The sequence below is a fragment of the Scomber scombrus genome, chromosome 12, assembly GCF_963691925.1.
Source record: "Scomber scombrus chromosome 12, fScoSco1.1, whole genome shotgun sequence".
Lineage (NCBI taxonomy): Eukaryota > Metazoa > Chordata > Actinopteri > Scombriformes > Scombridae > Scomber > Scomber scombrus.
In genome coordinates this window covers 30,883,392-30,895,891 of record NC_084981.1, presented here as the reverse complement: position 1 = coordinate 30,895,891, position 12,500 = coordinate 30,883,392, and the positions used below count along the sequence as shown (strand labels likewise).

The 12,500-nt window shown below is 46.0% G+C and overlaps 2 protein-coding genes across 2 annotated transcripts in view; one reads left to right on the top strand and one right to left on the bottom strand.

Annotated features, from left to right (window-relative positions):
- glud1a (glutamate dehydrogenase 1a) overlaps nt 1–401 on the bottom strand; it is a 19,932-nt gene extending 19,531 nt beyond the window's left edge. The window contains exon 1 of the mRNA XM_062429977.1: nt 41–401. Coding sequence (XP_062285961.1) covers nt 41–386 — 346 coding nt within the window. The 5' untranslated portion in view covers nt 387–401. The remainder of the gene's footprint in view (nt 1–40) is intronic.
- Nucleotides 402–613: 212 nt separating this feature from the next.
- The window catches only part of shld2 (shieldin complex subunit 2), a 25,092-nt gene continuing 13,205 nt past the window's right edge, over nt 614–12,500 (top strand). Inside the window, 5 exon segments of the mRNA XM_062429978.1 lie at nt 614–717; nt 8,829–9,043; nt 9,379–9,686; nt 9,688–9,954; nt 11,324–11,462. Of these exon segments, the coding sequence (XP_062285962.1) occupies nt 8,851–9,043; nt 9,379–9,686; nt 9,688–9,954; nt 11,324–11,462 (907 nt within the window). The 5' untranslated portion in view covers nt 614–717; nt 8,829–8,850.

Genomic DNA, 12,500 nt, shown 5'->3' with positions numbered 1-12,500 from the left:
CCCCCCCCCTCCCGGTTGTCCCGGTCCCGGTGCCTCTCACCTCCCTTGCAGGGGGTCCGGTGCTGGCTGTGCTGGGCCCGGTAGCCCTCTATCATCTCCCACTCCCCGCCGTCCCTCCGGATCGGGAAGCTGACACTCAGGACGTGATTACACGGTTTGATGACGCGCAGGATCCCGCGGACCCGGTTCCTCCGCTGCTCCGGACTCTCCCGGGTCCGCAGATCCTCCACCAGCTGCTCCTCCACGATGGCGGAGCCCCGGTCAAAGAAGCCCTCCACCATGCTGAAGAAGTTAGGGTCATCATCCCGGTCCACCACCTGGCTGTAGCCCCGGTACCGCTGCAGGAGGCCCGGGGCCGAACGGGTCTGTCCCAAGAACCGGAGCATGACCGGTAACACCGGAGAGCTGACGGTAACACACCGGAGAGCTGACGGTAACACACCGGAGAGCTGGCGGTAACAGACCGGAGAGCTGACGGTAACACACCGGAGAGCTGACGGTAACACACCGGAGAGCTGACGGTAACAGACCGGAGAGCTGACGGTTAGACACCGGAGAGCTGACGGTAACACACCGGAGAGCTGACGGTTAGACACCGGAGAGCTGACGGTTAGACACCGGAGAGCTGACGGTTAGACACCGGAGAGCTGACGGTAACAGACCGGAGCCTCCTCTTCCTGTTCCCGCACCGATGCGTGACAGCGCGTGCACGTGCAGGTGCCTACCTGAAACTATTATAACTTTATAATATAAATAAATATATTTCAGAACTTGAGCTCAAAGTTATTTAAAGTTTCTGTTAAATACATTTTTTCAGTTTCTTTTAATAAATAAACAAATGTTATAAATCCTTATTTGTAGTTTATTGTGAAAGTCTGTCACTGCCTCGCATTTATTTTGGTAAGTGGCGGAAGTAGCTGAGTCACACGTGTTTGCGGAAGCAGGCTGCCATGTTGGTGAGGTCGTAAACAGACGCAGGGCGTGTTTCAGTGTGAGGAGAACAGGAGCATTATGGGATGTGTGAGGGGGAGAGAGCGGGAAACTGATGCTTGATCATTGATCAAGTATCACCTGCATGACAGACAGGAAGTGAGCCAGGTAAGGAGGAAGGTAGAGGGACAGGTGAGTGCTGTAGGAGAGGGCTGGTAGGATGACAGTAACAGTAGGATGGTAGTAACAGTAGGATGACAGTAACAGTAGGATGACAGTAACAGTAGGATGGTAGTAACAGTAGGATGACAGTAACGGTAGGATGGTAGTAACAGTAGGATGATAGTAACAGTAGGATGGTAGTAACAGTAGGATGGTAGTAACAGTAGGATGATAGTAACAGTAGGATGACAGTAACGGTAGGATGGTAGTAACGGTAGGATGGTAGTAACAGTAGGATGGTAGTAACAGTAGGATGACAGTAACAGTAGGATGGTAGTAACAGTAGGGTGGTAGTAACGGTAGGATGACAGTAACAGTAGGATGATAGTAACAGTAGGATGACAGTAACGGTAGGATGGTAGTAACAGTAGGATGATAGTAACAGTAGGATGGTAGTAACAGTAGGATGACAGTAACGGTAGGATGGTAGTAACAGTAGGATGATAGTAACAGTAGGATGGTAGTAACAGTAGGATGGTAGTAACAGTAGGATGATAGTAACAGTAGGATGACAGTAACGGTAGGATGGTAGTAACGGTAGGATGGTAGTAACAGTAGGATGGTAGTAACAGTAGGATGACCGTAACAGTAGGATGGTAGTAACAGTAGGGTGGTAGTAACGGTAGGATGACAGTAACAGTAGGATGATAGTAACAGTAGGATGATAGTAACAGTAGGATGACAGTAACAGTAGGATGACAGTAACAGTAGGATGGTAGTAACAGTAGGATGACAGTAACAGTAGGATGGTAGTAACAGTAGGATGATAGTAACGGTAGGATGGTAGTAACGGTAGGATGGTAGTAACGGTAGGATGGTAGTAACAGTAGGATGGTAGTAACGGTAGGATGACAGTAACGGTAGGATGACAGTAACGGTAGGATGACAGTAACAGTAGGATGATAGTAACAGTAGGATGATAGTAACAGTAGGATGACAGTAACAGTAGGATGACAGTAACAGTAGGATGACAGTAACAGTAGGATGGTAGTAACAGTAGGATGGTAGTAACAGTAGGATGACAGTAACAGTAGGATGGTAGTAACAGTAGGATGGTAGTAACGGTAGGATGGTAGTAACAGTAGGATGGTAGTAACAGTAGGATGGTAGTAACAGTAGGATGACAGTAACAGTAGGATGGTAGTAACAGTAGGATGGTAGTAACAGTAGGATGGTAGTAACGGTAGGATGGTAGTAACAGTAGGATGACAGTAACAGTAGGATGGTAGTAACAGTAGGATGGTAGTAACAGTAGGATGACAGTAACAGTAGGATGACAGTAACAGTAGGATGGTAGTAACGGTAGGATGACAGTAACAGTAGGATGACAGTAACAGTAGGATGGTAGTAACAGTAGGATGGTATTAACGGTAGGATGACAGTAACAGTAGGATGGTATTAACGGTAGGATGGTAGTAACAGTAGGATGGCAGTAACAATAGGATGACAGTAACAGTAGGATGATAGTAACAGTAGGATGATAGTAACAGTAGGATGGTAGTAACAGTAGGATGGCAGTAACAATAGGATGACAGTAACAGTAGGATGATAGTAACAGTAGGATGACAGTAACAGTAGGATGGTAGTAACAGTAGGATGACAGTAACAGTAGGATGATAGTAACAATAGGATGACAGTAACAGTAGGATGACAGTAACAGTAGGATGACAGTAACAGTAGGATGATAGTAACAGTAGGATGACAGTAACAGTAGGATGATAGTAACAGTAGGATGACAGTAACAGTAGGATGATAGTAACAATAGGATGACAGTAACAGTAGGATGACAGTAACAGTAGGATGACAGTAACAGTAGGATGATAGTAACAGTAGGACGACAGTAACAGTAGGATGACAGTAACAGTAGGATGGTAGTAACAGTAGGATGGTAGTAACAGTAGGATGATAGTAACAGTAGGATGACAGTAACAGTAGGATGATAGTAACAGTAGGATGGTAGTAACGGTAGGATGATAGTAACAGTAGGATGGTAGTAACAGTAGGATGGTAGTAACAGTAGGATGGTAGTAACAGTAGGATGACAGTAACAGTAGGATGGTAGTAACAGTAGGATGACAGTAACGGTAGGATGGTAGTAACGGTAGGATGACAGTAACAGTAGGATGACAGTAACAGTAGGATGGTAGTAACAGTAGGATGACAGTAACAGTAGGATGATAGTAACAGTAGGATGGTAGTAACGGTAGGATGGTAGTAACAGTAGGATGGTAGTAACAGTAGGATGATAGTAACAGTAGGATGATAGTAACAGTAGGATGACAGTAACAGTAGGATGGTAGTAACAGTAGGATGACAGTAACAGTAGGATGGTAGTAACAGTAGGATGGTAGTAACGGTAGGATGGTAGTAACGGTAGGATGGTAGTAACAGTAGGATGGTAGTAACAGTAGGATGACAGTAACAGTAGGATGATAGTAACAATAGGATGATAGTAACGGTAGGATGGTAGTAACAGTAGGATGACAGTAACAGTAGGATGGTAGTAACAGTAGGATGACAGTAACAGTAGGATGGTAGTAACAGTAGGATGGTAGTAACGGTAGGATGGTAGTAACGGTAGGATGGTAGTAACAGTAGGATGACAGTAACAGTAGGATGATAGTAACAGTAGGATGATAGTAACAGTAGGATGGTAGTAACGGTAGGATGGTAGTAACGGTAGGATGGTAGTAACAGTAGGATGGTAGTAACAGTAGGATGACAGTAACAGTAGGATGATAGTAACAGTAGGATGGTAGTAACAGTAGGATGACAGTAACAGTAGGATGATAGTAACAGTAGGATGGTAGTAACGGTAGGATGGTAGTAACAGTAGGATGACAGTAACAGTAGGATGATAGTAACAGTAGGATGATAGTAACGGTAGGATGGTAGTAACAGTAGGATGACAGTAACGGTAGGATGATAGTAACAGTAGGATGGTAGTAACAGTAGGATGACAGTAACAGTAGGATGATAGTAACAGTAGGATGGTAGTAACAGTAGGATGACAGTAACAGTAGGATGATAGTAACGGTAGGATGACAGTAACAGTAGGATGGTAGTAACAGTAGGATGGTAGTAACAGTAGGATGATAGTAACAGTAGGATGGTAGTAACGGTAGGATGACAGTAACAGTAGGATGGTAGTAACAGTAGGATGGCAGTAACAATAGGATGACAGTAACAGTAGGATGACAGTAACAGTAGGATGATAGTAACAGTAGGATGGTAGTAACGGTAGGATGATAGTAACAGTAGGATGGTAGTAACAGTAGGATGGTAGTAACAGTAGGATGGTAGTAACAGTAGGATGACAGTAACAGTAGGATGGTAGTAACAGTAGGATGACAGTAACGGTAGGATGGTAGTAACGGTAGGATGACAGTAACAGTAGGATGACAGTAACAGTAGGATGGTAGTAACAGTAGGACGACAGTAACAGTAGGATGATAGTAACAGTAGGATGGTAGTAACAGTAGGATGATAGTAACAGTAGGATGGTAGTAACAGTAGGACGACAGTAACAGTAGGATGATAGTAACAGTAGGATGATAGTAACAGTAGGATGACAGTAACAGTAGGACGACAGTAACAGTAGGATGACAGTAACGGTAGGATGGTAGTAACAATAGGATGGTAGTAACAGTAGGATGGTAGTAACAATAGGATGGTAGTAACAGTAGGATGGTAGTAACAGTAGGATGACAGTAACAGTAGGACGACAGTAACAGTAGGATGACAGTAACGGTAGGATGATAGTAACAGTAGGATGGTAGTAACGGTAGGATGATAGTAACAGTAGGATGACAGTAACAGTAGGATGACAGTAACAGTAGGACGACAGTAACAGTAGGATGACAGTAACGGTAGGATGATAGTAACAGTAGGATGGTAGTAACGGTAGGATGACAGTAACAGTAGGACGACAGTAACAGTAGGATGACAGTAACGGTAGGATGACAGTAACAGTAGGATGACAGTAACAGTAGGACGACAGTAACAGTAGGATGACAGTAACAGTAGGATGATAGTAACAGTAGGATGACAGTAACAGTAGGATGATAGTAACAGTAGGACGACAGTAACAGTAGGATGACAGTAACAGTAGGATGACAGTAACAGTAGGATGATAGTAACAGTAGGATGGCAGTAACAGTAGGATGGTAGTAACAGTAGGATGGTAGTAACAGTAGGATGACAGTAACAGTAGGACGACAGTAACAGTAGGATGACAGTAACAGTAGGATGATAGTAACAGTAGGATGGTAGTAACAGTAGGATGATAGTAACAGTAGGATGACAGTAACAGTAGGATGACAGTAACAGTAGGATGATAGTAACGGTAGGATGGTAGTAACAGTAGGATGGTAGTAACAGTAGGATGATAGTAACGGTAGGATGGTAGTAACGGTAGGATGGTAGTAACAGTAGGATGGTAGTAACGGTAGGATGACAGTAACAGTAGGATGACAGTAACAGTAGGATGACAGTAACGGTAGGATGGTAGTAACAATAGGATGACAGTAACAGTAGGATGGTAGTAACAGTAGGATGGTAGTAACAGTAGGATGATAGTAACGGTAGGATGGTAGATGTTGTAGATATAGATTTGATAATATCATTCAGCCCTGGCGGGATGGAAACAAAGGGATATTCAGCATTTAGACGGTTAAAGAAACATAATTTAAACTATAAGAACAGCTGAGCAGGTATTTTAGATGCGGTATTGTAATAAAGTAGAGAGATAAAGTTATTTGATATTTGGGGAATGATCAGTAAAATGTTGTTTAGATGTTTTTATATATATATATATATATATATATATATATATATATATATATATATATGTGGGTCAATGACGTATAAGGATTTTCAACAACTCAATTTTAGAATAAAAAAAACAGCATATCTAATGCAGTAGTTCAAACATTCAGAATGTTGTGTACCTGACAATTCATATTACAATTTGAAAGTGATTTTAGTGGGTTTTTCAAGATTAATTGGCACTGGCCTGAAAAAAAAGTCATTTGGTGCGACCATGATTCATCTTGAAATATCTTATATAAATAAAAGATCATCATTTACAAAAATTAAAAAAAAAATTCAAATACTTTGTTTCCAAACACTTTATATTACTGAAAACTTGTAAAAAAAAAGAAAGAAGTGAAGCGTGTTAAGTAAATTGATTTATTTCAAGATGAATCATGGTCGCACCACATGACTGTTTTTAAAGGCCAGTGCCAATTAATCTTGAAAAACCCACTAAAATCACTTAATTTCAAATGTAAAATATGAATCTTCAGTTACACAACATTCTGAATGTTTGAACTACTGCATTAGATATGCTGGTTTTTTATCATTCTACAATTGAGTTGTTCTAAATCCTCATACGTCATTGACCCATATAGTAACGTTGTTGGGTAGCTAGGTGGGTAGAGGAAGGACGACGAGGAGGCAGTGTTGCAGTTTGCTAGATTCATTTCCTTGCCGTAGCAACAACTAACCCGAGGTTGAGTGTCTAGCTCTCCCCCCCAAAATCCTGCGTGGGGATAACTGCTCCAAGCGGTGTGACTTAAACATCCATCTGCTGTTGGGCCGCCAAACGCAGTGGCCCCTTTGAAAGGTGCTGTGGGGATGGGGCCCCCCCTGCCTGATGTGTTTGAACACCCGTAGGAGACCGGCGATCCTGTCTGTGGTTTGGTTGGTTCAATCCTCGGTATGGTGCCAGGCGGTCGCGGTGTATCACCACAACTCGACCCCGTCCTGTCAGCCTCACCCTATAAACTACCTCCCCCACTCGTTCCAAACCCGGCAGGGCCCAAACCAGTTACTCTGCAGTTTAGGTGACTTCCCCTTGATCCGCTTTGGTGCATAGACCCATATTAAGTCCTCTGCCTTGAAGTGAGTCCCTTTTGTGTGCTGGTCATAAGCTCGCTTTTGCTGGGCCCCTGCAGTCTCCGCTTGTTTCTTGCAAACTCGTGGGCCTGATCCAGCCTCTCTCCTAGTTGGGTAGCATACTCCGGACCAGCTGGTACTTGAGGGGTATCTGGGGGACGCCCATACGCCAGAGTAGGGGGTGTCATGAACTCCCTACCCAACATCAACAGCGCTGGCGTGCACCCCGTGGTCTCTTGTGTCGCTGAACGACAAGCCATTAAGACTAGTGGTAGCTGCAGGTCCCAGTCCTTCTGATCCTTGGCTACCACCATGGCTAGCTGCGCCCCTAGAGTGCGATTAAACCTCTCCACCAGCCCGTCACTCTGGGGGTGGAGAGGTGTTGTCTGGGTCTTGTGTATCCTAAGCTGTTTACACATTTCCATGGTGGAAAGGGGCCTAGTGTGTAAACAGCCACTCTGTCCATTGGTGTCCCAACCTGGTACTGTTGTAGTGGTGCTCTACTCTGGCCTGTGGGTCCCTTGCAGGCAACGCAGGGATCCCATCTCTGGCAAAAGGCTTCTACATCACGCCTACAAGTACTCCAATAGAATCCCTGTCGCACCCTCTTCAATGTTTTGTTTACACCAAAGTGCCCCACTCCTGGTTGGCCATGATGGAAGCTAAGTACCTCCTCCTGTCGACTCTTTGGCACCACCACCTGCCATCTCTCTCTTCCTGACGCCGGCTCCTTCCAACGTCTCCAGAGTACTCCCTCACGTAGCGCCAGGCCCTCCCACTGGGACCACAGGCCCCTCAAGGAAGGGCCAGATGCGGCAATCTCTGACCAATCTGGACACTGGTTGGCCTCCAGCCACTCTAACACTGTCCTCAACTCAGAGTCACATCTTTGGTTAATGCCTGCTGTGCTGTTCAACCATCTCAGCATAACTTGCCTTCAGCTACTGCTTGAACATTTCCCTCTCAGTTTTTTGCTGAGCATGACTTGAATGCATCATGTCTTCCTCATCTGCACTTGAACACACCATCATTACTTGCTGATCTTGACATGAATGCACTTCCGTTTCTTCCTGAGCTGCACTTGAACGCACCTTCATTTCTCTTTGAGCATGACGCTGCCGCCCCTCACTCGCCTTCGTCCCTCCCGACGGAGGTGGAGTTAGCCATCCACTCGCTTCCGTCTAGCTACCGGAGATGCGGGGTAAGTCCAGCACTTCTGACACCAATGTAACGTTGTGGGGTAGCTAGGTGGGTAGAGGAAGGACGACGAGGAGGCAGTGTTGCAGTTTGCTAGCTCAACAGAGCCCTGATTTATTGCCATGGCAACAGCTAACCCGAGGTTGAGGTGTCCCAGTGTGTCTAGCTCTCTGAACTCCTGCTCATCTGAACCAAACCCCCCCCCCCCCCCCGCTCTCCTTCCAACCGCGTCTGTCGTGTCGTCTTACCCACAACATCCCTTACATCCCCACAACCCCCCCACAACTTATCAGCAAATACCCCTACGGTGGACCCCTCCCTCAGTAGGAATAGTGTAATCAACACATAATAACAGTCACTGTATACCCAGCGTTACTATATATATATATTTAAGAAGAACAGTGATGTAGAGAATCCAGGGATGAATGTTAATGATAGTAAAGGTGTGATGTCACAGTGTGTTAGTCTATATATTAAAGCAGTAAACGATGAATCAGTGTTTATAAAGTAACCAGCAGTCACAAGTCAGCGGAGAGAGAAACATGTTGAAATGCATCCTGTCATCTGATTGGCTCAAACAGGTAAAACACCTGGTTTGGTCACATGATCACTTCTCTGGTAGCTGATTGGACCATGTGTGACCGGCGGAGGACCCACGTGTTCCTGGGGGCTCCTCCCCCCCCCTGTGAGCTGGGGGGGTCTGCAGCCGGGGCCCCCCCCACAGCAGGGCCCTCCCCCACAGGCTGGACCCACCTGGAGCTCACCTGGCAGGAAGCACACCTGAGACCTGCAGCAGGTGAGAAAGCTTCCTGTTTGTATACTAAGTTTATTATAAAGTGCTAAGCTAGTTTTATACTCATACTTCCTGCTGGTCTGCTGGTCCGGTGGTGCGTTTAAGGTCCATCAGGTAAATCCGGCGGTGCGTTTAAGGTCCATCAAGTAAATCCTGCGGTGCGTTTAAGGTCCTACAGGTAAATCCAGCGTCCATCCGGCTAACGGCGCCGAGCTCTGATTTAAAACAAGGAATGATCCGACGGTTCTTCGGCTCGATTCATCCGCACACTACTCCCCCCCCGGGTCTCTCTCTCTCCCCCCCCATATGATAACTGAAGGCTCTCTTTATTATTACAGACGAGGAAGCTGATAGGTCCACAAAGACTCAGAGTTCAGTTCAGGAGTATCTGGACCACTGCTTCCCTGGACGAGAACCAGGACCTGGACCAGAACCAGAACCAGGACCTGGACCTCCTGCTGAGCACCTGGTCCAGGACCCATCGGTTCAGACTCACTTCCTGTCCACGTGGACCCTGAGCCAGGTCCTGGTCCTGAGAGGAAGCCCTGTCCCCCCCCAGCTGCCCCGCCCCCCCCTGAGGGTGCAGGAAGGTGGCGTCGTCATGGAGACCACCACAGAGGGGGTGCTGTGCTCCCAGGAGGACGACCCCCCCCCCAAAATCACCTGACCTTAAAAAGGCTCGACTCTCTGAAGCCCCCCCCACCAGACCCCGGGGAGCCCCCACCACCGGGCCCTTAGCCCAACCCACTGGGCCCAGAGCCCCCCCCACTGGGCCCAGAGCCCCCACCAACGGGCCCCTAGCCCCCACCACCAGGCCCCGGGGAGCCCCCACCCTTCTGGCCCACTGTGAGGGGGGGGGCCGGTACTCGGTCCTGGTTGCCGTGGTTCATCCCTGCTACCTGAAGGAAGTCCAGGTGAGTCCGGCTCCACTCAGAGTATACATATAACAGTAAGGTAATGTGTAACAAAGCTTCTTGGTAATAAATGTTTATTTCCCTTTTAAATGGAGCCACATTAGTAAGGAACATGCATTAGTATGATGAGCAGCATTTATATATAAATAAATACAAACTGATCCCTCAAGTGTTCAATGGTGTTGAGGCATAGACTGTATATAAAATGGACGTAACATCCGTGATGTCACCCATTGGTTTGTGGACTGCTGCTCGGAGGCCAATAGTATCGGATCTGAGCAGCGCCATCTTGAACATTTCAGGTGCATGCTGGGAAAAATAAAAACATGGATTCTACTTATATGGGCATCAGGAGGAGCATGAGGCGCCCTCCTGAACCTGTGAACCAATCAACCTGTCAATCACCATGTAGCCACGCCCTAATGCATACCCTGCTTTATCGTCACATATAAAATCAGGGAGGCCAAAATGTCCCAAATGAACATCATACTGCATTGAAGAAGGCTTTAAACTAGCGATTGAGACCATAAACACATTTTGAAAACGTTTACTGAGGTTAGAAATCAAGTGAGAAGTTGGTGAATTCTCCATTGACTTGTATAGAGACGGAAGTCCTTTTGACACCAAAACGGTCGCCCCCTGGTGGCCTTTTGATAGAATGCAGTTTTAAGTTACTTCCTGGTTGGCCTCATTTCAGAGGACCAGAACTCCCCACCTTGGTTGAGGTCAGGACTGTGGAGGTAGTCTCTGATAAAGCTGCTCTGTGGTAGTGTTGGCATCTTGGAGGACAGAGTTGGGTCCCAGACTGTGGAGATATGGGATTGCCACTGGTTGCACAATCTCATCTCCATATCTCTTTGCAGTGAGATTACCTCCAATGATGGTTAGGATCAACCAGATACTCTGCTGCTCATCACACTAATGCATGTTCCTTGCTAATGTATACTGTATATAACATATATGATGTGATATATATATATAACTAATAATAATATATATGAACTATATTATATAGTAATTAGTTATTAATGCTTTAGTAGCACCGCTGCAGACGTTGGTTGAACATTAATATACATAGCTGTAAATGTGTGCAGGAATATAAGTGTTGGATTTGCGAGAATCAATGAAAATATGCGCAATACCCGCAATGCCGCGCTGAAATTCAGGCCCTGCATTTTTTTTTTTTGAAGACGTTAGTTAAGGCTACAGGCGTGTGTTGCTTAGGCGCCCCCCTAAGCTGTGCTGTGGGAAACCCTGATTATTATTATTATATTATCAGTGTAGTGTCTCATGTAGCGCTGCAGTCACATGATCACCTTCCTGTGTGTAACGTGTGAATACTTCCTGCTTCCTGTCTGTGGGGTCAAAGGTGAAGGCGGGGTCCTTGGTGCCTCTGGCTTCCATCGTTGTGACCGACCAATCAGCTGCTGACAGGAAGCTACTGCTGTGGAGACGGGCGGCGTTCTGGGTGCTGACCGTCAGCCCAGGAGACATCCTGCTGATCACAGGTAATCAATAACCTGATCACAGGTAATCAATAACCTGATCACAGGTAATCAATAACCTGATCACAGGTAATCAATAACCTGATCACAGGTAATCAATAACCTGATCACAGATCATCAATAACCTGATCACAGGTAATCAATAACCTGATCACAGGTAATCAATAACCTGATCACAGGTAATCAATAACCTGATCACAGGTAATCAATAACCTGATCACAGGTAATCAATAACCTGATCACAGGTAATCAATAACCTGATCACAGATCATCAATAACCTGATCACAGGTCATCAATAACCTGATCACAGGTCATCAATAACCTGATCACAGATCATCAATAACCTGATCACAGGTAATCAATAACCTGATCACAGGTAATCAATAACCTGATCACAGGTAATCAATAACCTGATCACAGATCATCAATAACCTGATCACAGGTCATCAATAACCTGATCACAGATCATCAATAACCTGATCACAGGTCATCAATAACCTGATCACAGGTCACCAACCGCAGCAACCAACGCAGCAGTGCAGCAACCAGTGCAGCAACCAGCGCAGCAACCAACGCAGCAGTGCAGCAACCAACGCAGCAGTGCAGCAACCAGCGCAGCAGTGCAGCAACCAGCGCAGCAACCAACGCAGCAGTGCAGCAACCAACGCAGCAGCGCAGTCTTCCAGCAGCACTGTTCTCTACCGGAGGAGATGCGACAGAAAGCAGAAGAGGTTAACAGGCTAACGGCTAACCCGACACCGCTTCCTTCCTGCTTGCTAACGTTAATAAACTGGATTTAACAAACAAAACGTGAGATGAGAGACGTGGTTAAACGTGTCTGTTCCAGATGATGCTGTTTGCATGGAGGAGCTAACTACATGATGCTGTTTGCATGGAGGAGCTAACAACATGATGCTGTTTGCATGGAGGAGCTAACAACATGATGCTGTTTGCATGGAGGAGCTAACTACATGATGCTGTTTGCATGGAGGAGCTAACAACATGATGCTGTTTGCATGGAGGAGCTAACTACATGATGC